Source organism: Coniophora puteana (genome assembly GCF_000271625.1).
Source record: "Coniophora puteana RWD-64-598 SS2 unplaced genomic scaffold CONPUscaffold_11, whole genome shotgun sequence".
In the NCBI taxonomy this organism is placed as follows: domain Eukaryota; kingdom Fungi; phylum Basidiomycota; class Agaricomycetes; order Boletales; family Coniophoraceae; genus Coniophora; species Coniophora puteana.
This window is the reverse complement of record NW_006913063.1, coordinates 1,926,978-1,954,850: the sequence shown is the minus strand read 5'-3', so window position 1 is coordinate 1,954,850 and position 27,873 is coordinate 1,926,978. Positions and strand designations below refer to the sequence as shown.

Genomic DNA, 27,873 nt, shown 5'->3' with positions numbered 1-27,873 from the left:
AGTACGTGTTGTGAGTGATTGTGGCAGGTTATCGATCAGGACAAATGCTGCGCGAAGTGCGTTGAAGCGTGAGTGGACTTACCAATTTTGGGCAAAAAATTCAAACTCCGTATGTCGGAACTTTGCTCTGGGCATTAGTAAGCATGGGAATGCATTCTTATGGCCCCGAGCATTTCGAAGCATAATAATGAAAGGCTGAAACGATTATAATGCATTGATATGAGCCCCTATCTCATGGGAAAAGCTCTCCAAAAGTGTACAGGCCGCATGACGACCATCATCCGGCTGCTTTAGTCGCTACTATTGCTCGTTCTGTTTCGAGCTACTCTACTTACTTTGGTACTAATCCTATTACACTTTTTACTTACTACTGATTGAACTCGCTACTGTACTCTATTGCTTATGTTAGTACTTTTTACCGGGTACCCTGCCGATTTATTACTGATCTGCTGGCGTCGTGGATCGAACTCGGGACTTAGAGAAATTTCGCGACGAAATCATCGTTGTGCAGAGCATAGTTCACGCTAGGCTACGAAGCCTTAGATACAACAGTCTATGTACTTTTTTATATATGGTTGCTCCTCAGCACGAAAACACACTACCATTGTGTTTGAACCCCTTCCGTGCAGTACTTACATAGTAACTAATTGAGAGCTGTTGCGAAAACATAATTGCAGTTTGCAACTTTGTATCAACAACAGCAAAAACGCGTTGAGCATCTGTATGATGATGAATATTGCGCGCGTGAAAATAACTAACAGCGGGATAATAATAGTTTTGACCTCATGATATTCGCATAATAATCGCTTGGGCCGCATTATCAAGCATTCTAAGCGAGCCGAGCCCATGATCTTCGCGCTCGTGGGATAAAGATCAGGGCTGGTCCTGATAATGGCCATTCCCATAGAGTCTCGGCCATAATCATGCGCATAATTAACACGGTCCATTATAAACCCCTCGCAGCTTTTTCCGACATAGCAAGCGGCCTGCAACGCTTAGGCTGATCCAACGCAAGCGCTGTTTGCAGAAGGGGTCCATTCGGTGCCAATATTGCACCGCATGGGTACCGCATGGGGCCCGGCATTGAACGGCATCCTGACAGCTTTGAACTCCGATGTGATGCGGGCTCTCCCAGTAGGGACACCAAAATAAATCCGATGATGGGGTTCGAAACCATGACTGAGTGAAGGGAAAAAAAGGAGCGCGCCCGCTGCGCCATGCAGGCATATACCATTTTCTCGATGTTCGGCTTTATAATTACAGATTTTGGTATTGTTGGCTTTGTCAACGACTACCAGTGATCATACAAAGCCAAACTTTTGCAGCCGAAGAGAAATAATCCTTACAGCAAGTCTGATCATTTTATCTAGACCCTTTCTTGCAAGCAAAGTAGCAACAGAAGTTTTACTAGACGCAAATTTGAGTACGTTGGGACTCAAAAAACAATACCTTCCTTCTCGAGCTATGTATTGATGACCCTGGCAACAGGAATAACGAGAAAGTCGTTGTGGTCTAACGGGTTAGTGACGATCGTTTTTTGCTCCCTCTTTAACTCCTGGGTTCGATCCCCCGTGTCTGAAGATGACGGAGTTTCAAAATTCTGTGATGCAAGCATCAACGCGAGCCCAGCAACTGCCGAATGGACCCCTTCACCAAAGGGTCCTTGCGTTGGAGCAGACCTTATACCATCAGTCAATTTATCGACTATCATAAATTGCGGTATTAGGTCTGCCAAGGGAGACTATGCAACGCTCACGACGGCCTCAACGTTACGTTCAACACCCATCCAGCACTGCGTTGGCCATAGCAGAAGAGCCCAAGCCCATCAACACTTCGACCAACATCAATACCATCTCCTCAGCTGTGCCATATTCGCTCCAGCCATGCTCACTTCGCCGTTTTTCGCTCCACATGCAAGCTCAAGTCGTCTCATCCCAGGTCCTTCACCTCCCCCATCCAGTTCAAGGTTACCGGTATCATAGCACCCCGCCGCCTCCATGCTTGTGCCCAGCCTGCACGTCGTACCCCATGCCGACCGCCGTCTCTCATATCCAGCGCGTTGACGTCGAGACGTGCGAAGGAAGTCGGTCTTCTGATGCAGGTCTGTTGATGCACCACATCAAGCTCCCCCGCACGCCCGTCTGCCTCAACGCGGTTTTGCGGGACACAATTCAAGTCGATTCACTCCCCAACTTTGCAGGTGCTCTTGTCGAACACGTCTGCAAGGGCATCAAGTGCAAAGGACCTGGGTAAGTTCACATCTCTGTCTCGATCCAGCTCAGTGTGGTATGACCACGAGCAGAGGATGCTCCGTGTGGAGTACAAGAAGGTGGACAGTTGTCGGATTCTGAGTCCGCCGTTGTTGGTGCCGTTGTTTGCGGGGTCGGCTGGCGCTGATATGACGACGGCAGCGTCGTCGTCATTGTCACCGCAGATGATTGCGTGCGAGCTCCGCTGCAATCTCGACACGGGTGGCGGCGCTGGACATCACGCGGACCCGCCGCCGCAGACCGTGATGTGTCTGCGGCAGCACCGGCTGTCCGCCGGCGGCAGGGGGCTGTGGCTGAGCCTGATGCACGACACGATGCTCGCGACCAATGAGCGGCTGCAGATACCCCGAGTCGCAGGCCAAGGTATGACATGTCCTTCTCTGCGCCCTATACATTGTCACTCATATACTGTATCTTCTCAGGTCGTCTTCATTCAAGTCGCCCTGCAGACTGCCGAATCCAACGAGCTCGCCGGGGCCTTCTCCAACGTCGTCGTGCGTCTCAACTCGTAGTTCTCGATGCTCACCTCCCAGCCCATTGTCTTCCTGCACACGCAGGACCTCATGTTCTCGCAGTACCTTGCGCTGCTCACTGTCGCAGATGTGTTCCTCGTCACGTCGCTGCGTGAGGGCATGGCGCTGCGCACGCACGGGTTCATCGAGTGCCAGGAGGGGCGGCACCGGCCGCTCATTCTGAGCGAGTTCACAGGGAACTATAGTCATAGCGGGTTCAGGAGCTGTATTGCGGTGAACCTGCAGCTAGCTATCTGTTGTGTAGTGCATTAATAGAATTGATTTTGACCTGATTCTTGTATGTTCTGTCGTGTGATAAATGGTCTCTTCTTCCATGAAAACTAGTCATTCTGCATGTGGTCTCGCATTTTCGTCGACAAAATCAGGTACATTTAAGGTGATTTGGACAATTGAATCACACAAAAATGACAATGATTGATTTTCGAGCAAGTACCTGATTATCACGACGAATTCTCAGTGTTACTATGTATCTAATGAGTGATAACTATGGATTCTACACCCGAATGGTGCCCATTATAATCAGGTATATCCACCTTCACAGTGTTGAACGCTGCTAGTTTGCTGCTAGTACCAACCATAGAAGGCCGTGATGATCAAACTCATTGTCGTACATCTAATGGGTCCTCGTTATATCATACAAGGCAGCCTCGCTGCGCTACGGCACTTAAGGATCTTGTCCTACCATGTTGCTCGTTGAGAATCGCCATCCTATTGTACTGGAAAAGAAATCTCGAACACGAGGAGACACAGTGCCCGTGGATATCTGTCATGCAGTCCAGAGCCCTACATCGTATACAAATACCGAGCACTAACGCGAGATATGCCACAGCCACAAAGCCAAACATGTACAATGCCAAGCCGGGCATAATTTTGAATACTACAAGACATGCCGTGCTCCGCTACGGCACAATTGATGGGTACCGGTGAAGACGTGAAAATCAGAGCACGTACTATGAACTGTTGTCTGCTACATGTGAGAGAATCAGACAGTTTCTAGACAACTGGCACGGCACGGCCTACCACGTCACGGTGCTATGCAATCGAATCTCATTAGCTCCATGAGTTTTCCAATATTGATAGTTGTCCTCCCGTGTCTCGGCAAGTTGGTTGGACCTGTCATAAGGGAGCCTGCACTTTGAAACCTGTGTAAGGTTTCCTGAACGTTTAGATCTATCCCTTCAGATCTATTAACCTTTGTCGGCAGCACGATACTTATTTCATTGGGATATTGATGGGATTCAGGAATAGGTACCATCAACAGAGCATCTCAACCAAAGTAAATGCCGGGGTTAGACTCATTAATCTGACAGAGTACACATATACATGCATTCAACAATTTGAAGAAGTAACAGTTAACTATCTACACACATCGGGTAACAGATTATGCCTGCGTTACACTACGGCTTGCATTGTTGAGACATACAGCAATTCAACGCCAGCCGCACACCCGGAAACATATTGCTGCAAAAATTGAACAACATAACAATTAGCACTGTTGTCCGTATGACAATATGTCACTGGGAACGGGTGAAACCTTTGACAGGTGCTCAACAGTAAGAATTGGTGCCCAAAACCGATCACTGATATTGCAATATGTAGTATGATGGTGCAACATGAAGATGTGAGATAAGATAGGCGCCGAAGCGCGGGGTGCGTTCAAGCCATGGTGACAATGTAAGTATTGCAACGTCTTTGCCCCTCCGAAAGCGAACGTTCGTTACATAACGTGTGGTAGAAGTAAACGCATGGGATGATTGATTCCCAACAGACAACAACGAGCTAATGACAACCATTGTTTCCGATGTCCAGTTTAACATGACATCTACATAAGGACCTATCAAGAAACATTTTTTTCCCCTACCACACGTTGAAGCGTATCCACACACGTGGCCATCACATTTATAATGTCCTCAGAAGTGTGACTCGCCATACACTTGCCGAGTCATTCTTAGCTATACCTAGCCACCAGGGCTTCGACGTTGGAGGTTTAGCAGGGTTTAGTTCATCAAATTGACCTTCGTAGGCAGTGACTCAGTTAAATTTGAGTGAGATCGACGAAGATCAGCAATACAGCCTATGAACAAAGGAACTCTACAACTACGATACGATATACTGGAAGACATACATACCTCCGCTTCTTCGCCAGATCATTCCAATTAAATGGGCAAAGAGAAGGAAAAAGAGGTATAAGGAAATTTGAGACCGAAAGGGCTTACCGACATTACATTAACATTACTTAAGGCCCGTTTCATGGGCGGTATCTGGTTGGTATTGGGACATGCGTAGGGATCAGGTATCAAGTGATTGCGCAGAGGCATACCTGCGGGAGAGGCTGCGAAGGCGGCCGAGTGCAATGGCCACCGACCGTTTGGTATGGCGCACAGCCAAACGTGGCAGCAGGGCTTTATCCTGCGGCACGGAAGTGTTAACAATCGGGGATGTGACTTACTGGGAGGTTTCTGGCACCTGCACAGGCAATAAGGTACCCGTTACCTGTCATTGGATGCCAGGGATGCGAGTGAGGCAGGGACTTGCAATACTGTAAAGCAGCTAGTACTAAGCATAGGAGAAGACGTGAGATAATGTACACACTCGTAGCAGGAGCCATGGGAGAGGAAAGGATGGGCGCCATGATTGAGGGAGTTTCAGAGAGAGGCACGCCGAGAGACAGGGCCCGAGCTTGCTGTGGCTGAGCCTGCAATGAGCGTGTATGCACAGATGGCGAGTTTCTGTGTTAGACATTATCAACGGAGGGGGATGGTGTCGAGCGAGAGGGCGTACCTACAGATTCTGCATCTGAAGCGAGGGTGGGGCGATCACGAGCGAAGCGACTGTAGGCTCAGATATAGAAATCGCCAAGACCGTGCAGTCGTCATCTACGAGCATTACTTCGTGAGTTAATAACCTGAAAGCGATGGGTGTGGTACGCACCGAAGATCTGCACCGTGGTCCTGGTAGGGATGGAGTAAGTGAGTGTAGACATCGCAGGGATTGAGAGACGCACCGACTCTACAATTAAAAAGATCCATGGTGCGAAAACGGGGAGGGAGGGGAGGGAGGGAGGGAGGAAAGGATGGCGACGAACAAAGCGCTCAGGGTCCATTATCTTATCAACGGGAGTATGGCCCAAAATGGTTGAGGATATCCGGATCGAGAGCAAATCTGATCTCAAAGGGATCTGATCAAGGGTACAAACAAAAAACCAAACAAAAGCGGGCAGAAATATTGAAGATACGAGTAATGCCTGTGCCCCCGATGAAACAACGCGCCTGTCGTGAAACACTTTTTGTTCATCTTTGAATTTCCCGCTGCTACATCACATCAGATGCCCTAAAAACTAGATAGGGATATGTACACTTGTCTTTTTGTTTACTCAGCTCATAAGGAGCTGAGATATGTGCTAGAAAACATGCCAGAGACATGCCGATAGTGTGACTTTTTAAAGCTGCTCACTCACTGTAGATGTCTGTGACCGTCACAGATTCATCACGGATGTCACTGACAGCTTGACAGCAATCGACGTCATGCCGACGCGTGCCGAAATGCTGCATCACCCGGCGTCTCTGCTACTCGTCTTCGCCTTCACAATGCAAGGCTTCAGGATATGCAGGCAGCCGGCGCCGACAACGTCGTGCCAGCGGACGGGCCATTTCGGCGACAGCGTCGTGCCAGCGGACGTCCGCGGACGGCGCGACAACGCCGTGTCCGCGGACCGCCGGCGCGCCCATCACACACAGGATGTCAATGTGTGTCCGGCGCGCCGGCGCCGTGTTCAGCAGGGCAGCGACTGGTGTGGCGCATCGTGTCCGCGGACGGCGCCATCAACAGCGATAGACTGCAATGGGGGTAGTGAAATAGACAAGACAATGGTGCAGTTGGTCATTTGTGTCCGCGGATGGCAAACGCCGGATATCGGATGATGTCACAATCATCGGCGCATGCATGTAAAGCACTGATCGAGTCCGCGGACGATAAGTCAATGATATAGTGCCGGTGTCCGGCGCATGCGAGAGGTAGGGTGTCGTGTGCGCGGACGCGGTGATAAGGCGCTCGCCGGCGCAAAGAACACTGGGACAAACGGGATGCAACGCACTTCCGATGAACAGCGTAGGGGAATCACGGCGCCGAAATATTGGCTAGGGGAGTCACATGATATGCGCCGAAGAGGCGTGCACCACGTGTATTGTGCGAGAATCCAGCAGATGACGTTACGGCGCTCGGGATTCATGCACACCAGTTGGGTGCCGGCGGTATGCTGGGGTGCTCTTGGCATCCTCCGGCGCACATCACGTGATAAATGCCGAGCAGACATCATGTTAGATCTTCCTCACGGCGCATGATTATTACCGGTTGGATCGGTCACGTGGTTGGCGCCGAATGCACTCGCCTGTTGCCAGGTGTATCTCATTTATGCGCCGATGGGGGACGTGCCTATCGCCAATGATGAGCGCCGGTCACGGATAAGTTAAATGGTTCTCGGCGGCAACAGGTGATTCAAAGCGGATGCTATGCCCAAGCTGGTGTCGTGCAGGGTTGTGCCGTGCGCCGCTGGCGCTGAAAGCTTTCAAATTGTCCACGGCGTGCAAACCCTATGAATGACACTTCCAGCGCCGGAGGGCTGTGCTGGGTGCGGTTAGCATCTTCCGGCCCAAATCACGTAATAGATGCCGGCCAGACATCGTAGCAACTCTTGACCTCGGCGAATGATATTTGCTGGATGGAATCATCACGTGGTTAGCATATACACAGGGCGATTGAACGGCGAGGCATTCATACGTATTCAGCACTCGGCGGCGCATAGATGCACCAAACAGGACGTAGCGCACTTCCGATGAACAGCGTAGGAGAAATAAACGATCGGGTGGCAGCAGTCACATGATGTGCGCCGCAGCGTTATAAGAGGCGGCGCCTGTTACATATACGCACCAGGGTAGATTTTAGGAACTAAACTTGAAGCAAATTTGAATGTATATCCCAGTTTATCAGAGGATACATACACAGGATGAACCGGTACGCAATGCATTGAGATAAGGTACAGTCCAAGAAATTCGAACACAAAAGTGAAACGTGGACTGCGGTTGCGCGGCGATTTATGAGATTTAGATAAGCTCAGCAGCATTTGCCGGCATTTCATGCTGACATTATTGGAGGGGCCACATGTATTGTGCCGGGACCATCAGATGGTGTGGTGGTGTGACGGCGCTCTCGATTCATGCACTTCGGCAATGCATGTGATTGGATCCAAGCAAGCAATACGTGTCGCGCCGTAGACACCAGGTGTGTGCTGCCGGCATGCTAAGGGACTATCGGCGTCTTCCTGCTACGATCACGTGCACACTTCCGCGAGGAGACTGTGGTAGTTCTTTGTCTCGGCGCACGATTATTACTGGCTTGAGCTGTTACGTGACCCGCGCCGAGATCTTTCACCGGTGAGCCGATGAATATCGTTCGTGCGCCGATGAGGGGCACACCGATCACCGCCGTCTAGTAGGTAGCTTTATTCAGTGTCGGCGCCGACCGTGTGATGTCAATCAGGCCCAGTGACCTGCGCCGAACACAGTCATAGTTCAGCTACATTAAATCAATCTCGGCGTAGTCCACGATCCCCAAGCTATGTCTATGAACTACTGTTGAATCGATGTAACGACAAAAGGGCATTTGGAGTGTGTGGCATGCAGGTACTTGCATTGTAGATTTGAGCTATAAATTGTCGCAGTACAAGATGGTAGTACTTAGATTGTTGTAGCCCGAAGGGCTAGTAGAATACGATAGTACGCAATTGCAATCCTCCACTGCTCCGACGTCGTGTCCCGCACACCATCGTAACTGCCGAGCCTTTCAGAAGGCGGCAGGAAGCTACTCAATGTTGCTGTGATGGCGGCCGTGGATCCGCGATAGTTGCCAATGACTTCTTCGAGGACGGCATTTGCAGAAGCCAATGGGACATCAGGGTTGCTAGGCCGACCGTTCTGAATGAGGGAGTGCAAGAAGTGGTCCATCAGCCTGGTGAGGCCGTCACTGTCTGGCAGCTCCAACAAACGGGTGAACGCCGTGCGCCGCCATTCCCTCGCTGTCAAACCAGCTGGGGTTGCATCGGCGTTGCCGATTGTTGCGAAGACGTTTGGCCCATTATCGCTTGGGATCATGCGAGAAGCCCCTTCTACAAAGTCTGTTCATCGCCGGGGTAGGTTTCAGTCCTCGGCGCGCCCAGTGTCGATATGTGCTTACCATGGATGCGCCGCTCCTCCTCGGTTTGCCCGGCGCTTGGTGTAGACTGAAAGTCAGTCGATGCCTGGCGCTCTGCGGCGACGCTTTGGGTGGTACGGTCTAGCTCTGCGGCGCGTTAGCATGCGCCGGCGATGGGAGAGCAGATAACTGACCCGAAAACGAGGGCGTGGCATCACCGCATGCCGCTGCCTCCGGGATGTCTGCTGCGTAGCTGTCATCACTTGCGCAATCCATAGCTGCATTGGCGTAGGCTTCTACTATGCGCGTGGTGAGATGAGTCACCTGGGCACCACGGGAGAAACTGAAGAAGACTTACATTCTTCAAGGCTGAGTATGTCGTTTTCCATCTCTGGATCGGTAGGATCGCTGTCCCCTTGCGGCACGTACGCTTCGAGCGCAGATGGCGAAAAGGACTCCTCCTCCTCGCCGGAGTTACCGTCACCAGGGCGCTCTTGGGAGTCGCCCGCCGCTGCATCGTGCTCGGCGGGCAGAGCCACATCACCTACATGATTGAATAAGTAATGCTTAACCTTCATCAAGGCCGGCGCACTGATGGGGACGGCCACCCTGCCACGCCCCCGACGTCCTGAGGGCTGTCTAGCGCCGCGCCCACGGCCACGGCCACGGCGGGGGCCTGTGATCGCAGATGTGGGCCTGCCATTGAGAAAAGACAAGTTATCTTACCATCGCTCGTGCTCATTGACTCGTTGTTCTTGTGACGGGGTGCCATTGCAGGTGATGGTGGTGTTGTGACGGATCCCAGAGTGAAAATGATATTGATCAGGGTTTATCGATGCGGCGGCGCTCAATATATCTGAAGCTCAGCCACCTTGCACATGACGATAGAACTCCATGGAACTTTCTGCAACAGCCACACACGTTCCCCAGCCGGACCCAAATTTAATTGCGCTCGACAGCGAGCTCCTGTCACTAGCCCTCAACCCCATCCCACGATGTCTGCGACCTCCAGGACACAAGCCACCCCCTCCAACGCCGCCCCCTCCGCCGCAGTGCCCGCAATGATGGAGCAACTTCCATCGTGGTGGCCCACGCGCTCGATGGACAAGAACAACGATGACCAGAGGCAGAACTTCCTGGACATCGTCGAGCTCCGCATCCTCGAGATTTATGATCATCTCAACGTGCCAGAGTCAGACCGTCGTCGATTTGAGCACAACTGGAAGGTTGAATGGGTACGTATTTACAACGTTCTGAGTGGGCGCACTGAACTCTGTGCAGGGTAACTTAAACCCGATACTCTGCCGACTATTCCATCAGATCAGCAAAAACGGTGCTAAGGGGAACTTGCGTTACCATACCATGGGGATGATGATCAGGAACAACAGCATCCCCCTCTTCCACCCGGACTTCAAGAAGATGAAACACGGTAGAGGCAAGTACCGCCCACCTCAGGTGCATCTCGACATTGGAGACAGGTGGTGGGTGACAGGCACGACTCTGGTGAGCCGCGCCTTGTTCAGATCGCAGAGGCGTTCTCAATCCAGCGCAGAAAGACCCCATCCCTCCCCAGCCGAAGACAAAGACTTCGGGGAATCAGTCGAAGAGTACGCCATCAGCGTCATCTTCTCCACCGAAGCCGGCGCCGACTGCTGGTTCCCATCCGGCGCCTACTGCCCCTAAGAATCCGCCAACATCTGCTGCGCCGGCGCGGGCCGGCGCAACAACAGCCCCTCCGCCGTCAGTTCCTCCCTTGCACGCGCCGGCATCTACACTGAAGGAGCCAGTGGCCCCCATCCCCGGTCAATCCCCAGCTGCCCCCCTGACGTCGCCTGTTGAGCCTCTCAACGCCAACGCCTCAGAGGAGGAGGAGGACACCGAGGCTCAGTCTCCAACGCCCGCGCACACCAGGAGGCTGATCCTGAGGCCACCCAGAATCCCCGACACTCCCCCAGAAGACGACGGGAGACCTGTAGGCAGCGCGCGCGCACCGGCGCTGGCAGCTCCTCAACAGAGCTCTGCTGGCCCCAGCCAGGCGCCGGCGCCCACGAGCATCGGCGCTGCTACTGACACTGGCGCCAACAAGGTACGTGGTGCATTGGCATCATGCGCCGGTGCTAATTTTTGTGTGGCAGGCGGCGCCAACCAGCTCGGTCAAAGCACTCCAAGATGGTATTCCGGCGTTTGATCAGTACCAAGTCCCACATCGCTCATTGCCCCCGATAGATTGGAAACAAAACGGAGTTTCGGCGTTCAACGTCAGCATTCCAACGAGCGATCACGAAGCTTTCGACATGTACGTTCAGAAGGTAACTGACCACCTCGGGAGAATCCATGATGCCCTCGTCAGGCGCGAGGTGCTGCTCAATAACACCCTTGTTGATCTCGACGACGCCATGGGCCTGATGCGCGACGAGTTGGGGCAGTTCAAGAACGAGATGAAGGCGCAGTTTGCGGAGATCAAGGCAAAGGGGCCCGAAGGTGAGTGATGGGCGCCGGCGCCGGCTTTTGCTCTCGAAACCAGCTGACAACGCCAATGGAACGCAGAGGAATCCCGTATGGCTGTAGACCCGGCGCTGTGAACCCTTTACGTACTTGCATGTATTGTCGATTTCTACGCATTTTATGTTACCTTCTTTGACTTTGTAACACTACCGCAATGACAATGTTTGAATGCCAGCAGATGCACTCGCCCACCCCATCACACCTCTCCTGTTTTATAGTCCTTGTCATTTGCACGTCGCTCATTATTTTCCCTCTCCTTTTCCAGCGCTTTTTCTCAGCCCTTTCGTCTTAGTTCTGTCGTCCAGTCTCATTCATCCTCTGGATTCATCATGGCAGCGGTAATGCGTCCGTTCATCACACAGCACACCCATTCCATGCAGCGCGTAACATCTCAGCATCACAGTCATTAAATAGGATCTACCTTCCCCTCTTCCGGCGAGGTCAAGCATTCAGCTCTGTCCGTTTCTGAGGGTGGATTGAGTGATTTCTCGGTGAGAACCTGCTCGACAAAACACGACTTGCAATTCGGCGTAAGTCTCCGGCGATGTCCGTATATCACAACTCGTATCAGGGGTCGTGCGGCGCTTCCCATCTCGGTATCCCAGACATGAGATATGGTGTACCTCGCCGTCTTCCGGCGAGGTCAAGCATTCAGCTCCGTCCGTTTCCAAGGGTGGATTGAGTGATTTCTCGGTGAGAACCTGCTTGACAAAACACGACTTGCAATTTGGCATAAGTCTCCGGCCATGCCTGTATATCAGAACTCGTATCAAGGGTCGCATACGTCCCGTCTCCTTCATCCTCTGGATTCATCATGGCAGCTGTAATGGGCCCCTCCATCGCTCGGCAGCCCTCCCCATTCCGCGCCGGGCACAATGTCTCATTCTCCTATTCGAGCCAAGGGTTCCATCCGCCCCCATCGGTATGTTCATGCCTGATTCCTTGGTTCCCAGAATTTCCCTACCACTCCGATCTAGGCCCTGACGGGGTTTTTCTGATGTGCGTTGATCTGAGGACGCCTCGTGGTCCCTTGTGTTTTCAGACTTTCCTTCTTTGCCCACACCACGCCGCTCCCGTTTTATAGACTTTGTCATTTGCTCGTCGCTCACTATTTTCCCCCTTCTTTTCTAGCGCTTTTCGCATCCTTTTTGTTTGACTTCTCTCATCCCCTCCCCTCGTCGTCTCTGGTATCATCATGGCTGCTGTAATGGGCCCCTCCATCGCACAGCACCCCTCCCCCTTCTGCGCCGCGCACAACATCTCCGTCTCCCAGTCGAGGCAAGGGTTCCATCCGCCCCCATCGGTACGTCCTCATGTAGCTCCTTGGTCGCCGGCTTTCCTCATAGTTCCGTTCTAGGCCCCGCCCAAATCGGCGTCGACACAGCCTTCAACAGCCCGCGACCCCTTCTATGGGCACGAGAACGCGGCGCGCCTCTGTGCGCGGTTCATCACCCACCTCTTCGCTTGCCCCGAGTACCCTCCCTCGTCGTCGGGCTCTACTGTGAAGCTACCGTACTTCATCGCCTACGCCCTCCACCGGACGAAACTCCACGCATCGGTTACCTTTGCCGCCCTCGTCCTCCTCCAGCGTCTCAAGGCCTGTTTTCCCACTGCTCGCAGCTCATCTGGCCACCGTCTTTTCGTATCCGCATTCATGATCGCCTCCAAAGTGATCTGCGACGACACTTACGCCAATAAGTCCTGGAGCATTGTCGCCCAGAGCATGTTCTGTGGAAGGAGATCAACAGGATGGAAAGGAAAACGTGCGAACACAGTGAATTGTCCTATGTTCATTGTGCCGGTGAGGTATATGCACAGCTACAATGTCGGAGCATCTATGTGAATGTAATATCATTCTTGGATTTAATTTCCACGGCGCCCTTGGTTACTCTTCTATTACTCTACCTCTTCCTTGCTGGATCGTAATAAGGCAAGTTTACCTCCTTTGATCCTTCTATGTAGGATTTCAGCCGGTCGGTCGGCGCCGTCCTTCGCTTGCTAAAACGCTGAGCCTGGTGGAAACTCGTCAAACATACACCGCGTAGGATGAACGAAATCAATGGACCTGCTCAGCTGTTTGTTCCTCGGACGCAGCTTCTTGAATGGGTTCTCTGTTGTGGATTGACCTCGGTTTCTGTGGATGCCCAATACTAAGCACGGGCCATATACAGGGTGGCCGCCATACCTTGGTTGACACAGGTTTCGTCGCCGAACTTGCCCGCCGTCTGCGTTTACTATCAGGCTTCGCTGGCTTTGGACTTGCAAGCGGTGGGGGAACACTGATCTCAAGTGATGTATCATCGATCAAAGTGTCCAGTACTTCGTTCTCGCTATCGTCGCTGGGGTCGCTGGCCTCACTCCTGCAGTCGCCTTCTGGCGCTGCGAAGTTAGGTGGAGGCGCGATACAAGCATGCTCGTGAGGCGATGCCGCCGTGGCCGATGCCCTGGCGCCCGGGACTTGCGTGAGACTTCGTTTTTCAACAGGACCGCCTGTGGAGAGCAACACGCCGTTGTGTGTTCTGCTGTCATGAGAGCTGGGCGTGTCCACCTCCTGCTGAGATGCATTGGAGATGTGTCCACCCGGCGCGCCGGCGCCGGCGACCTGCAGGAGAGTGCTCGCATGCATTGGAATCGTTGCTGTAAGCGCCGGGTCCGGCGCTTCAGTTCCCGAAGCGTCGTCGATGGTGGGATTAGTGAGCTGGATGGACATGTTGCCACTCGGGCTCTCAAGTCCATCCGCAGATGGAACATAGTTTTCATAATCCATTGGATCAAAGCTGAAGTCGTAGGGAGCATCCTCAGGTGGATATGGTGAGTCCAAGGGGATGCAATCATGGCGATCGAAAGGTCCTGCGCCAGGGTTATCTTCTTCGGGTTGCGCCGAAATGAGATCTCCGAGTGCCAAAGCGGAATTATCTTCATCGGCGGCGACATTCCGGGGCAGCTCCTGTGGGTTGTTTGTCTATGGGGTATCATGTTGTATGCAAGCGCCGGATGAAGATATAGTGGAGGACTCACAGCAGAATGTTCTGGTGACAATGTTTTTGGATACTCTGTCTCATCTTTGGACGACTGGGCAGGGACGTATTCTTCAAGTTCGGCAGTATCAAAGAAGAAGTTGTGATCATCATCCTTGGTGCTGATAATGGAGGGTGGAACGTGGTTATTGCCGTCATTGAGGTAATCAAATTGGCTGTCAGTAAGCTCTGAGTTCTGTTCTGGTGTAATTGCCTCGGCGCCGGATTCGCTCCCTGCTTGGACAGTAGCAGCCGAGGGAATCGTCTTCTGTCTGGGCCTCGGCCTTTGTGGCTACATGAGTTATGAGTATTCCGACCATTCTATTGGACCCAGATCAGCTTACCATGGGTTGTGGTGAGCGAGTGCCGTCTGGCGATCGGTGCTGCTGTGAGAGTTGTCACTTGACGCTGCACTATGAACGCCGAAGGGTGCGTACCTGATTTGCGCCGGCAGGGATTGTGCGAATGTGAGCTGGTGCCGGCGCTGCTACAACCGGCGGCAGGTTAGCTTCGGATGCTCCTGTATGCGTAATTGTGATGCCGGCGCGTGAATGTCCCAGCAGCGCGTCTGCGCTCAGCCCAACATCGCCTTCATCCGAGCTGTCATCATCATCATCTGGCAAAATGGGAGTTTCAGGAGTTGCAACTGCATATGGATCCAACCGCAGTGAATGACGGAACCGAAGGGGGACCTTGTTGTCAGATTCTCTCTCCCGCCAATGTGCGAACAATGCAAGTATTTCTCCCTCCTTGACGTCGCTCGGCTCCCTGACGCCAAACATGCCAAAAGGAAAGTACTTGCTGTTTCCGAAGTAGTGCCTGGGATACTTCTCCATGTTGCCCCAAGGGAGAACACCCTTCACACGCACAGTATCGTGCCGCCAGACTCGTGTGATGTATCCTCGAAGAAGACGTTGTAACGTTTTAGTTTTTTCCTTCTTCGGCGGGTTTGGCACAATGGGAAATCCGTCGTCCCTTGTAGCAATGAGAGAACAAGCGTCGCGCGATTTTGGCACCGTGGCCTGCGCCGCATCCGCTAATCCTTCCGGCGCCGACTCGCCTGGGAGAGGACCGCCTACCCACGAGTTAATGTTGATACGCCGAACAAATAATGTAACACAAACCATTGACATACAGACGCCAAGTTTTCCAGAAGGGCATTTCGCGAACCCGCTGCGTTAGCATAGGCTCAAATGGTGGGTCACAGGCGCGGATGGTGTCCGAACTTGCAAAACATCAGAGGGAATCCATGAAGTATGTTGCTGAAACTTACTGGCCGAGCTGAATCTCTCCCTTCAAGTTCTTCCTGCCGAACAAGAAAAACACCCGGACGCCGTGGGCGACCGCCGACCACTCAGCAAACTCAGCTGCTCCCTTCAGCCACTTGGGAAATTCGCTGCAGCTAATGGTTAGCCTTCGGCGTACCCCTGGATGGAATAAGTTACCGCTCTTGTATTTCTGCAGGCGGGCCCTCTTCATTCCATTTGGCTGCCTTTCTTGTAAATGCGTCCTTCGTCGTCTGATCGAGTTTGTTTTTGCAGTATTCTATCCGCGCCCGGCTGAATAACCCCATGTACTTGCCTCTCCACACTGGCGGCATTGGGATTTCGGGATGTTCCAGAGCCCATGTCGACACAACCAGAGACATGATTTGCGCCTGGTGCTCAATCTCGGCAATACGTACCATAGTCCACTTCTTGCCAGACCTAAACTTCCACTTAACCTCGTCGCCGGGTGGAGTTGCCTCCCTGTTATCGCGGCCAAACCACTCGCGAACCCTCTGCTCAATATTAGCATCTATGCGTTACAGCACTGCCTAAACGCACCTCTGCCATTTCATTCAGACCCTCCCCATTACAGACGCCCTCTTCATTGAGTAGTTCTCTAGCCGTACTCTCAATGATGTTTGCCTGGTCGTCGGGATCATCTTCACTGCTTGCATTCCAGTTGGAGAGGCAGCGATTAAGAATTAAATGACACCTTGGGGAGAACCCATCGAGATCAGTGTTGTCAGCCATGGCTGAATGGGAGAGAACAAAAGAACAAAAAGAAAGAAAGAAAGAAAAAAAAACACGCGTTGATGGCAACCACCATTGAGGTGTAGCTGACCCTGACTGCATGGTCAGGGTCTGGTCAACCACGGCTGAGACCCCTATCTGATCCTACATTGGAAGCTTTGAATATCCACGCCGGCTTCAACCTCGGCGTGGCATCCGGGTATATGTCGAACCATTGGCATGTGTGTCGGCGTATGTGAGCACGGCTCTGGAAGACGCCGGATGCACAGCAGCAAGGGTGCTTCCATTGACTTCTACCACAGGTAGGGTGATGCATGTCCTGGCGCACACCGCCGAGTTCTGTGGCCTGTTGTATGGTTGCACTGGTTTAGCTCACCTACCTGGATGTCTGAATCCAGTGTTGATACGAGTTCTGACACATGGACGTTGTGAGGAAGACATAGGTGGTGTGCTCCTTGATAAGTGTCAAGGCTAAGGTAGAAACTAAACATCACACATTGATTATCCACTCCTTTCATCTGTTTGTCACAATGTCTGTCTATCAGAACTCGTATCAGAGGAGGCACAAGGAGGTGTTGATTATGGAACAATGGATGCCTCCTTTAAGATATGAGTTCTGATAAACAGACATTGTGCCAAACAATATTGTACCAAAGTCAATGCAATGATGCTGGGCGATAATCTAGATGTGGTGCTTAGTGTCAACCTTTTCCTTGAAACCTATCAAGGAGCACACCATAAATGTCTTCCTCACAATCTCCGTTCATCAGAACACACGTCAAAGTAGGCATAAGGAAGCGTTGATTATGGAACAGTGCATCTCTCCCATGATATGAATTTCGACAATGCAATGCCAGTCAACGTTGCTGAGCTTATCTAAATCCAATAATTGCCTTGCAACTACAGTCCACGTTTCAGTTTTCTTGTCGAATTTCTTGTACTGTACCTTATCTCAATGCATTGCCTAGTGGTTCATCCTTGGTGTGTATCCTGCAATAAAGTGGGTGATGCAGAGGTTGTGAGGAATTCATTTGTGGTATGCTCCTTGTTTCAAGGGAAATATTGAAACTAAACATCACATCTTGATTATCGGCCAGAACTATTGCATTGACTTTGGTACAATATCCATTTATCAGAATTCATATCAAAGGAGGTATAAGGAGGCGTTGGTTATGGAACAGTGCATGCTTCCTTGATATAAGCTCTGATAAATGGATCAACAGATGCTGTGCCAAAGAGGTGAGTGCAGTAGTCCCAGTTGAAGATCAACACATCTTGTTCACTTTCAACCTTTCCTTTGAAATCATTAAGGAACACCCTGAGCCGTAGTGCCTACAAAGTCCATGTATCCGAACTCATATCAAAGGAATGGGCATTGAAATAACAAGACTTTATGTGGGCTGATTGATGGACATGATACAAAGAGTGTGCGCCAATCCAATACAAACTTGCCTTATATGTGATTCCTTGGCCGTATATGTGTCATCAAATTTACCATTGCCTTGGGTTCCATTGTCGGGGGCGGCAGCCGACGAAGCCTATCGAAGGTTTCACAAGGCACATGAATGCGGGGAAATTATGTTTGTATTAAGATGCATCGGCAGGAGAAAAGGTTTCCCAAATCGGTCATGTGTGATGGACGCATGCATTAGCGCCGGTTGGGCCAATGCTGCAATGGCAGAATTGTGAAGCCCGGGCAAAGGGCAAATACATGTAGTAGCACGTTTTGGGTCACAGCATGCGTTGCTGGTATTCACCACATTGCTGTTCCTCCTGCTTCCCACCATGGAGTCTGATTCTCGCCCAAACAAACGAGCCAGAGTGTTTGAACCTGATCCCGCCGATCCTGGACAAGTTGAAAATGTCGTGTACATGAAGCCGGTCAAAAAACGAGGTAAATCTACCCTCAAGCCCAAGGTGCAAAAAGAGGCCACCACATCACAACATACGCCGGCGACACAACGTTCCCCACCCCCACCGCTCAGCCTTCAGCCACAACCAACAGTCCCATCACCATTCTTCTCTGACGCCGCCGCCAACTTCGATGATGACAGCACACCCAAAAGTGTGCCAAGGAAAGAGAAATGGGCAAGTTTAAGCACTCACGTGCATATTCAACCATTCTGACTTGCATACTAGAACCAAGATAGGTTCATGCGAGACTGGATTCCCCATGAACACAAGTACTTGCAAGAAATTATTACTCTCGACGGCGCCCAAAAAGCAGCAACATGTAGCCGATGCGGCACAGGGGCGGTCACCTGGAGGTGTCTGTCCTGTCTGGGGGTCCCCGAAGGTTGCAAAGCATGCATCTCCCAAACCCACTCCCGACTACCATTCCATGAACTCGAGGAGTGGCGGGAGGATCACTGGTCTTCGTCGGCTGCCAAGGATTTAGGTATTGTCCTCTTTATGGGGCATAATGGTCTGAAATGCCCTTGCGCCGGGGTCAGCGGCGTCAGCGGCGTCTTTGAGGCCAAAGATGGGGACCAGGGGTTGGATGCAGGCAATGGCGATGGCGGCGCCGATGACAAACAGCGCGCCGAAGCTGACCGCAAGCGGCCCAAAACAGTGTGGCTGACTGTGGTCGACATTTCCGGCGTCCATCGATTACCGGCGCTGTGGTGCACTTGCCCTGACTCGCCGCCGAGGGACTTGCAACTCCTGCGAATGCGTCTCTACCCCGCCTCTACACAGCAGCCCCGGACGGCGTTCACATTTGCTGCGCTGCACGACTTCATGATCTCAAACCTCGAAATGAAGGTTCCCGCCAACGCTTACTTTCGGAAGCTGCGCTATGTCACCAATGAGATGATGCCTGATGATGTTCCTGTACGTCCGCCTGCGCCGGCTCTATTTGCGCCTGACCGTTGTTTGTAGGATCGTTACAGGGAGTTGGCCCGTTGTTATAGGCAATGGATCCGCTTGCGAACCCGCCAAGCCCACGGACATGGATACAACCAGCCAGCAGAAGAGCAGGCGGTAGGCTCCATGGCCCATTTCTGCGTTGCCTGTCCCCAGCCTGGTAGAAACTTGGCGCCTGACTGGAAGACCTCTGGGTATGTTCAAAGATTCACTGTCGTTATACGCCGCTGACATTTGTTTGTAGGCCGGCGTGGTTATATTATAGGCAACTAGTGATTGACGGAAACTTCAAACAAGTAAATGTTCCCATGCGAAACCAGGAAAATGATGTCCAGCTTGCAGATGGAATGAGCTACACTGTGAATCAGGTGCAATATGAAGCACATCTAGCAAGTACCACAGACAAACCAATGGTGAGTGCCTTAACCTCAATGCCGAGTGGAACCTGACGCCGGCGCTAGCGATCCAGCTGCAATGACCATCGGGCTGTGTCATTGTCCAACCGGCGCAAGAAGAACTTGCGAGTCACAGGTCTGGTCGCCGTGGCATGTGCTCGTCATGGCTGTTTTCTGCCGAATACTGTTGTTGATTTGAAGCTTGGCGAAAAGTGAGTACCACATTCATTGGTCACCGGCGCATCCTGAAATCAAATTTGCAGACAGTCCGTGGTGGACTTTGCCATTTCCATGGCAGGCATGTCGGACGAAGAGTTGCTTGGATTCATTTTCATATATGACATCATTTGCCAGTACTTCATCCACTTTCGTCGGCGCTTTGGACATTACCCGCACATCGCATTTCCCGAACATGTGGATGTTGTACCCGCCATTGGTTTATTTCATGTCCATGGCCACAAGGATGAATGTGTTGCAAGATACTCGCCCAACTACATCAGAGGCATGGGGAACATCGACGGCGAAGTCTTGGAAACTCTATGGGCAGTTTTGAATGCTATTGCAAATAGCTTTCGCAACATGTCGGCATCTGGAAGAAAGGATCTGATGAATGCCCAAATGCGATGGTCTAACTTGCGAAAGATGTTAACATGTGGTAGGCAGTCCTTTGATTGGTCAGGCATATGTTGACATGTCAATCTAGTGGAGTTGACTATCAAGCGGTGGCACACGGCCTTGAAGCATTTCGCGTCGGCGCAGAGAGAATTTGCGAAGTTTAGAAACGTCTGCCAACCCAAGGATGTGGCTGAGTGGTCCAAGAAAATCGAGGCTGCCTACATGATCCGCGACGGTTCTAAAGAAAAAGACAAGATTTTCAATGTGAAGGTTGGCAAGCTTGCAGGTAGACTGGCAATCAGTGAGACCCTCCAGCCACCAGCAAGACGCAGTGAAAGTGCTCGTGGCGTTATAGCCTGGCTACTGTTAGGCATCGACATTGAGGAACTTCAGTGAGTCATGTAGTGAATGGCCTTCCCACTAAACTCACGGCGCCGGGAACAGGATCCGCATACTTGCTCTTGTTCGCGTTGCTGGGAAGCGCAGCCGGCGCAGCGATACTACAACTCTCGAGCGCGAACGCCGGCACCTCAACGAACTCATGGCCGACTTTGAGCGTGATGCTCCACTATACATGAACGCCTTGCTCATCACCAACCCGAAGCATGTAGTATTGACTCAAATCTTCGAGGGCGACCATGAGGACCTCGTACCAGAGGAGGGACCCCATGACACTTGCCCCACAAATTCAGCCCCTGGTGTCGACAGCGAGGAAGACAGTGAATATGAGGAAGAGTCAGACGCCGACACCGAGGATGCTGCAGAGGATGGACAGGATGTTGGCTCAGATGGGGACGACGCCGGCGATGCCTGCGCCGATGACATTGCGCCGGCGCCATCCGGCGCCAGGGAGGCAGGCCATGCGCCAAGCGGCGCCGCCAACCTCCGGCGCAAACGCGCATCAAGCACTCAGCCTGAGCGCCGCACGATTGGGCTGCCTTCGGCATTTGGACGCGCTGTGTGCGTCGAGCAAGGTTTGGTAGATTTGGTTCACCAAGAGCTTGAACTTCGCAAAGGGCAGGCTCACGACGCCATTGGCAACGTCCGTAATCACATTGGACGCAAGTCTGTTCTGTACAAGGAAGCAGTCCGTCCTGCCAAGCATAGCCAACAGGCAAGTGCTGCTGCCCGCCGCCTCGTCGACTTGCAAACCGCGCAGGTCAACATCCATCGCTTATACTACAGCCGAGCAAGAGATGCTATGCTTGCATTGGCTGATAACCCCGATGTTGTGAAGGAGTATGAGGTTATGACAGCTGATGACCTACAGTCTAGTACTGCGGAGTTGAACCCTGCAGCACGTGGGCTACGGCACAAAGGACTCTCGTGGTTTTGGTACCTCGACATCAAGAAAGCAGTGGGTAGCGATGACGGCCCTCGCCTGATGAAAGAATGTGGGTGACATCGTCGGCGAGTCAATATGAAGCTGACGCACCTCACAGTCGCTCGATTGGAATGGACTCACGCCAGGTGCCGATTAGACCGCGCCGAGGAGGAGCTGATTTTCCTCAGACATGAGATGAGCTGGATTCCAGCGGGGTTCGAAGCCGAGGCAGCCAAATGGCGGCGGCGTCAGACCTGCATCACTGAGAATGTGTACGTGGGGCACGCCGAGTATGCGCGGCGCCAGGTTGAGATATGGGAGAAGCTGTCGGCGCGCGCACAGGCTGAATTTGGAAAAGAGTTGGTCAAGTCACCACCACCAGATATCAATCTCGGCCTTGATGTTGAAGGCAACATAACTTGGGATCAACACACTGGCTTGGGTGTCACTGGTACCAAACTTCTATAGTTAATGTATTAGAAACAGGGAATACGCAAAGGATGAACTAGTGCACAGCGCATGAGATAAGGCATAGGGCAAGAAATTCGACGAGAAAACTGAAACGTGGACCGCGGTTGCAAGGCGATTGTTAGATGTAGATACGCTCAGCAGTGTTGGCCGGCATTTCATCCTGACAGTATTGGCGGCGCCGGTCCCAGACCTAGGCTGCGTTTGCAAAAGAGTTTGCCACATCCCCACCACCAGATATCAAGCTCGGCATTGATGTTCATTCCAATGTTGGGTGGGATCAACAAATTGGCTTGGGTGTCACTGAGACCAAACTTCAATACCCACTTTATCACAGGATGCACACCAAGATGAACCAGTAAGCAATGCATTGAGATAAGGTACAGTGCAAGAAATTCGACAAGAAAACTGAAATGTGGACTGTGGCCGCAAGGCGATTATTAGATTTAGATAAGCTCAGCAGCGTTGACCGGCATTTCATCCTGACAGTATTGGCGGCGCCGGTCCCAGACCTAGGCTGATATCAAGCGCGGCATTGATGTTCATTCCAATGTTGGGTGGGATCAACAAACTGGCTTGGGTGTCACTGAGACCAAACTTCAATACCCACTTCATCACAGGATACACACCAAGATGAACCAGTACGCAATGCATTGAGATAAGGTACAGTGCAAGAAATTTGACAAGAAAACTGAAATGTGGACTGTGGCCGCAAGGCGATTATTAGATTTAGATAAGCTCAGCAGCGTGCGTCATGACAGCATCGGCGCCGGTCCATACAGCAGGGAAGATGTAGAACTAGGGTTAATTTGTGTTTACAAACAAACACCCCACTGAGCATGCTCTGTGTGAACATACTCATGTAGGTTCTTTCGCATATAATGCGCCAAGCAAACACGTTCACCGTCGGGATGAGGTACTCCATGACGGAGTACATTGCCAGCAAATGCAACGACTGTTCCTGGGCGATAGTCGAGGTCAATCCCCAGCGCCGGGAATGAAAGTAGTCCTCGTGAATACTGCCCATAGGTACCAAGTACATCGTACCATTGAAAGCAACCACCGCCATCACGATGATATAACGTCTCGCGATTCGAGATGACTGTCATGGCATTGAACGCCGAGGCCCAGCTGTCAACAAATGGTTTCAGGATTGTCCTGCGGCGCAGCCGGCGCATGCATCGCAATCCTTGCTGATATTGGTGGGGATGAATTATTGCCAGTACAGCTGAGGGGATGGCCATTGGGTGCGCCGACGCTGACACCCACTCGTGTAACATCGCTTGTGATGACCCGGCGCGAAGGTTTAGTGAAGCTTTCGGCGGCCCATTGAAACCCTGCACAAATGGTTGATAAGTAGAAATGGTAGCATAAACCCTTCACCTACATTGTGACCTTGTGCAAACCATCCGGGCGATACGTTGATGCAACCAGGAGCCGCCCGAAGGCTGCGGGTATCCTCCTTGAAGAGGTACCTTGAGCACCGCCAATCATCGAGACTGCTCTGGACGACGCTGTTCCTGAGCGCCGGCGCAATCAGCGCTAAATCCCGGAACACAGCATTCTGCGTTTCTATCGGCACTGTGTCTGGCAGATACCACATGATGGGTTCGCCGGCGCCGGTGACAAGGTGGAAGGGTCGGCGCGCGAATAGGCGCCCTGTGTCTGGATCCGGGGTCAAGTCGGTAAATGGCCCTCGGTGGGAGTGAAATGACAGCGCCGGTAGTACGTCCTCGAGGTCATGTTCGTCATCGAGATTCCGTCCACGGTCCTGAATGTTGAAGTACTCGAGGTGACGTGCAACAGAGTCATGGACTCTCACTTGTTTTTTTTTGTTTGTCAGTAAGACACTTGAGAACGACCAGCGAACTATACCTTTGTTTTCTTTGGCTTGAGCAACAATTTCGGCTGCTCGGCTGGCATCGTCCAGGATCTCAGTACTGACGCCGGCGGGTCGAAGGAAAACACCATCCCGGCGCGAGACAGAATACAGCGCTACCGTGTGCTCAGATACGGCGCGCATCATGTCGAAGGGTAGCATCGAGTAAATATCTTAGAACGTCGTAGTGTCAGAGAAGATTGGCGCTGAGTTGGTCATTTATTTATAGGGTAGTTTATTTATGCGACGGGTATCAGACGCGATACCACGTGCTTTTAATGAACGCGTCGCGTCGGCGATGGCGTGTGAGCCCCTCAAACACGTACATAAACATAAACAAAAAAGACTTTTATATATGGCAGCCACCGTTCGCGAACGTGCTTCCTCGCTCTCGACAACGACGACCATGTCCACCAGCAGCAGCAGCGACGCGCGCGAGCCCACGCCCAACATGCCCACTTGGGTGAAGCACCTCTACGACGATAATCTCCCGGCGACAGGCGACCAAATGCAGCAACTGATGGATCTGGCAGAGCAGCGGATGGAGCGGGGTCTAGGGGTCTGGATGCAAGGCGGGTACAGTGTACAACAGGCGTGCAAGTGCTTGAGGACCGAGGTGGTAAGTCATGATCTTTCTATCGAAACTCACCATCCACATGGCGTGTAGTTATGTAATCGCCCCATCTACGAGTACGCCCGGCGCAAGTTTCCGGGGCAAACTATACCAGGCCCGAACGCGATGGCTGTCGCGGTTGCCGGCGGCGACATCAAGAAGCTACTCGATGAGATCCACGACCAGGAGTGGATTGCGGCGCGCACCCAATGGCGCTCAAGGCACTTCATCGCTGATGTGTCGCTCGGCGACAACCAGTGGTGGACGAAGCCGTCGAGGGGCGCCGGCGCACCTGGTAAGTTCTGTTATGGACTTTTCTCAGTCAGTTTCGGTCTGATGTTGCAACAGCGCGCGCACTCGCAGAAGGGAGCGGGTTCGACTACCGCCACCTCCCGCAGATTGCGGCCCCCTCTGAGCCTTCGAGCTCAGCCTCGGGCTCGTCTTCGGCAAACGCCCGCCGGGCAGTCATGGAGTGCGTTCTTGTTCCTACCTTGGCAGCGCTCGTGAGTTCGCGTTTAACGGCGTCCGATATCCTACAGTGACGCCAGGCAGGTCAAATCCAGGAAGCGGCGCCGACGTGAGGAGCTCGACGACGAGGACCAGGACGGCGCCGGCGCCGACGTGAACGAAGGGGCATCAAGTGCCAAGGGCAAGAAACGGGCGCGTACCAAGCAAGATCAGCGCAAGCCGCCCGCCGGCGCCGGCGCCGACGCTCTACAACCCGGCGAGGATACCATCACCGAGGTGAGTGATTAGTCCCGACAGATGGCGCCGCACTGATCTAACATTGACCTTTGCAGCCTCGCAAGCGCAACAAGTCGATCGCCGAGATCGGGCCTGAGGAATTGCTGCGAGACCCGGCGGTTCCCTGCACTCCGTGCACAACCGCTAGCATCCGATGCCGGCGAGTTGGGCGATGGACTTGCACGCCGTGCGCTCGGGCAAAAGTCCATTGCAACGTCCGCAAGCTGAACGAGGAGGCTGGGCACCCCATCGCCGACGAGACTCCTCGCCCAGGCGCCGGTGTCATCTGGCAGATGCCCAAGAGTGGCATGGATTGGAGCATGGGTGAGTCATTTTGTGCTTTCCTTTCCTCCCAATGCTAACCAGGCAGAACCGGGCGACAACGAAATCTACATGACAACGATCTGGAAAATAGTCCGCCCCAGCTCCACCTGTGAGTCCACGCTGTATACCATGCCGGATTTCTTGTATCCGCTAAGCGAGACAATGTCAGCGGGTTCGATCATGAACCGCGTTCGCGCCGAGACCTCCCTCGCCGATATTGCGACGGTGTTTGAGAAGATCACCATTCTTCCCAACTGGGAGGAGAAGTGGGGTGGGGAGAGGAGGACACCGCGCCGGGCTCGACAGTGGTACTGAATCGGCGCCGGCGGCGCATCTCAAATCAATGTACATAGAATTTTTACCATCTGCATGATCTTAGGGCATTCGTTACAGTAGAACTTGATTAATGTCATACATTGTTTCATTATTGCCTTGTTGAATTTCCTATAGCGGTTTGTACTATTGAGTCGGAAGCCAGTCTGACAAACTCAAGCTGCATTGGGTTTCGGCGCGCATCACATGACACTACCTGCCAGCAATAATCATGTGCGATGTTATGCACCTTTGTTGGGTACTGGCGGCTTCGGCGCAATGAATATGAATCAAGAGCGCCGCCACGATACCACATCATCCGCTTTGCCCCGGCGCAATACAGGTGGGCCCCCCGCCGACGCTGTCCCAACGAAATTCCAGTCGGCGCTGCTGAGCTTATCTAAATCTAATAATCGCCTTGCAACCACAGTCCACACTTCAGTTTTCTCGTCGAATTTTGTGTACTGTACTTTATCTCAATGCATTACATACTGGTTCATGCTCCATGCGCATCTTGTGATGCAGTGGGTGTTGCAGTTTGTTCCCAGCGCCACCCAAGGCAGTTTGTTGATCCCACCCAATATTGACCTGGGCAGATATGGGGATCTGTTACAACTGCCGGCAAAGATGAAGTGGTATATGCCTGCACCAGTGACAGAAGCAATCCAAACTGCCATTCGGCGCTTGGAACAACATTCATAGGATTTGCAAGCCAAGAGCAACTTGAGAGCGTCCAGCACCAGCGGCGCACCGCACGGCCCTGCACGGCGCAAGCTCGGGGATTGAACGCAGCATCCTTTTTTAATCACGTGATTTCCGCCGAGACTGACTTTGACTTGCCTATGGACCTCCATGACCGGCGCAAATCGTTGAGCTTGACACACATCACATGACCATTGCCGATTGTGATCCAAACTACTTACTGGACCGATAGGTGTGTCCTTCATCGGGGCAGGGATGATATTTACCGGCAACAGGCGAGTGGATTCGGCAATGACCACGTGATAATTCCATCCAGCAAATAATCATTCGCCGAGGTTAAGAGTCACCATCATGTCTAGCTGGCATTGCATCACGTGATATGGGCCGGAAGATGCCAACAGCACTTCAGCATAACCCTCCGGCGCTGAGAGCGTCATTCATGGGATTTGAACGCCGTGGACAATTTGAAAGCTTTCAGCGCCAGCGGCGCACGGCACAACCCTGCACGACACCAGCTTGGGCATAGCATCCGCTTTGAATCACCTGTTGCCGCCGAGAACCATTTAACTTATCCGTGACCGGCGCTCATCATTGGCGATAGGCACGTCCCCCATCGGCGCATAAATGAGATACACCTGGCAACAGGCGAGTGCATTCGGCGCCAACCATGTGACCGATCCAACCGGTAATAATCATGCGCCGTGAGGAAGATCTAACATGATGTCTGCTCGGCATTTATCACGTGATGTGCGCCGGAGGATGCCAAGAGCACCCCAGCATACCGCCGGCACCCAACTGGTGTGCATGAATCCCGAGCGCCGTAACGTCATCTGCTGGATTCTCGCACAATACACGTGGTGCACGCCTCTTCGGCGCATATCATGTGACTCCCCTAGCCAATATTTCGGCGCCGTGATTCCCCTACGCTGTTCATCGGAAGTGCGTTGCATCCCGTTTGTCCCAGTGTTCTTTGCGCCGGCGAGCGCCTTATCACCGCGTCCGCGCACACGACACCCTACCTCTCGCATGCGCCGGACACCGGCACTATATCATTGACTTATCGTCCGCGGACTCGATCAGTGCTTTACATGCATGCGCCGATG

At 52.6% G+C, this 27,873-nt stretch overlaps 8 protein-coding genes across 8 annotated transcripts; 5 read left to right on the top strand and 3 right to left on the bottom strand.

Annotated features, from left to right (window-relative positions):
* Window positions 1-1,966: 1,966 nt before the first annotated feature.
* Window positions 1,967-2,731, top strand: CONPUDRAFT_139105 (uncharacterized protein; the record flags this gene model as incomplete). Its single annotated transcript, XM_007774134.1, has 2 exons — window positions 1,967-2,633; window positions 2,693-2,731. Coding segments are annotated over exons 1-2 (366 nt in total), but the record flags the coding sequence as incomplete, so codon positions are not given.
* Window positions 2,732-8,535: 5,804 nt separating this feature from the next.
* Window positions 8,536-9,761, bottom strand: CONPUDRAFT_75805 (uncharacterized protein; the record flags this gene model as incomplete). Its single annotated transcript, XM_007773738.1, has 6 exons — window positions 8,536-8,972; window positions 9,032-9,136; window positions 9,184-9,288; window positions 9,348-9,533; window positions 9,582-9,665; window positions 9,716-9,761. 6 exons carry the CDS (start codon window positions 9,759-9,761, stop codon window positions 8,536-8,538), a joined length of 963 nt encoding a protein of 320 aa, XP_007771928.1.
* A 223-nt stretch (window positions 9,762-9,984) lies between these two features.
* On the top strand, window positions 9,985-11,571 carry CONPUDRAFT_75804 (uncharacterized protein; the record flags this gene model as incomplete). The annotated part of the gene is made up of 6 exons (XM_007773737.1): window positions 9,985-10,224; window positions 10,271-10,492; window positions 10,542-11,075; window positions 11,125-11,285; window positions 11,340-11,470; window positions 11,537-11,571. 6 exons carry the CDS (start codon window positions 9,985-9,987, stop codon window positions 11,569-11,571), a joined length of 1,323 nt encoding a protein of 440 aa, XP_007771927.1.
* Window positions 11,572-12,689: 1,118 nt separating this feature from the next.
* Window positions 12,690-13,337, top strand: CONPUDRAFT_157236 (uncharacterized protein; the record flags this gene model as incomplete). The annotated part of the gene is made up of 2 exons (XM_007774133.1): window positions 12,690-12,797; window positions 12,852-13,337. The coding sequence occupies 2 exons, from the start codon at window positions 12,690-12,692 to the stop codon at window positions 13,335-13,337; spliced, it is 594 nt and encodes a 197-aa protein (XP_007772323.1).
* Window positions 13,338-13,395: 58 nt separating this feature from the next.
* CONPUDRAFT_75803 (uncharacterized protein) lies at window positions 13,396-16,529 on the bottom strand (the record flags this gene model as incomplete). Its single annotated transcript, XM_007773736.1, has 10 exons — window positions 13,396-13,506; window positions 13,560-13,628; window positions 13,680-14,456; window positions 14,513-14,803; window positions 14,856-14,894; window positions 14,949-15,586; window positions 15,636-15,736; window positions 15,785-15,907; window positions 15,957-16,291; window positions 16,338-16,529. 10 exons carry the CDS (start codon window positions 16,527-16,529, stop codon window positions 13,396-13,398), a joined length of 2,676 nt encoding a protein of 891 aa, XP_007771926.1.
* Window positions 16,530-18,314: 1,785 nt separating this feature from the next.
* CONPUDRAFT_157234 (uncharacterized protein) lies at window positions 18,315-22,196 on the top strand (the record flags this gene model as incomplete). Its single annotated transcript, XM_007774132.1, has 9 exons — window positions 18,315-18,596; window positions 18,669-19,361; window positions 19,410-19,588; window positions 19,639-19,807; window positions 19,856-20,001; window positions 20,053-20,444; window positions 20,493-20,796; window positions 20,849-21,798; window positions 21,847-22,196. The coding sequence occupies 9 exons, from the start codon at window positions 18,315-18,317 to the stop codon at window positions 22,194-22,196; spliced, it is 3,465 nt and encodes a 1,154-aa protein (XP_007772322.1).
* Window positions 22,197-23,017: 821 nt separating this feature from the next.
* Window positions 23,018-23,844, bottom strand: CONPUDRAFT_36489 (uncharacterized protein; the record flags this gene model as incomplete). The annotated part of the gene is made up of 2 exons (XM_007773549.1): window positions 23,018-23,511; window positions 23,580-23,844. Coding segments are annotated over 2 exons (759 nt in total), but the record flags the coding sequence as incomplete, so codon positions are not given.
* A 637-nt stretch (window positions 23,845-24,481) lies between these two features.
* CONPUDRAFT_75800 (uncharacterized protein) lies at window positions 24,482-26,071 on the top strand (the record flags this gene model as incomplete). Its single annotated transcript, XM_007773735.1, has 6 exons — window positions 24,482-24,694; window positions 24,743-24,983; window positions 25,037-25,160; window positions 25,228-25,432; window positions 25,489-25,756; window positions 25,803-26,071. The coding sequence occupies 6 exons, from the start codon at window positions 24,482-24,484 to the stop codon at window positions 26,069-26,071; spliced, it is 1,320 nt and encodes a 439-aa protein (XP_007771925.1).
* Window positions 26,072-27,873: the final 1,802 nt, after the last annotated feature.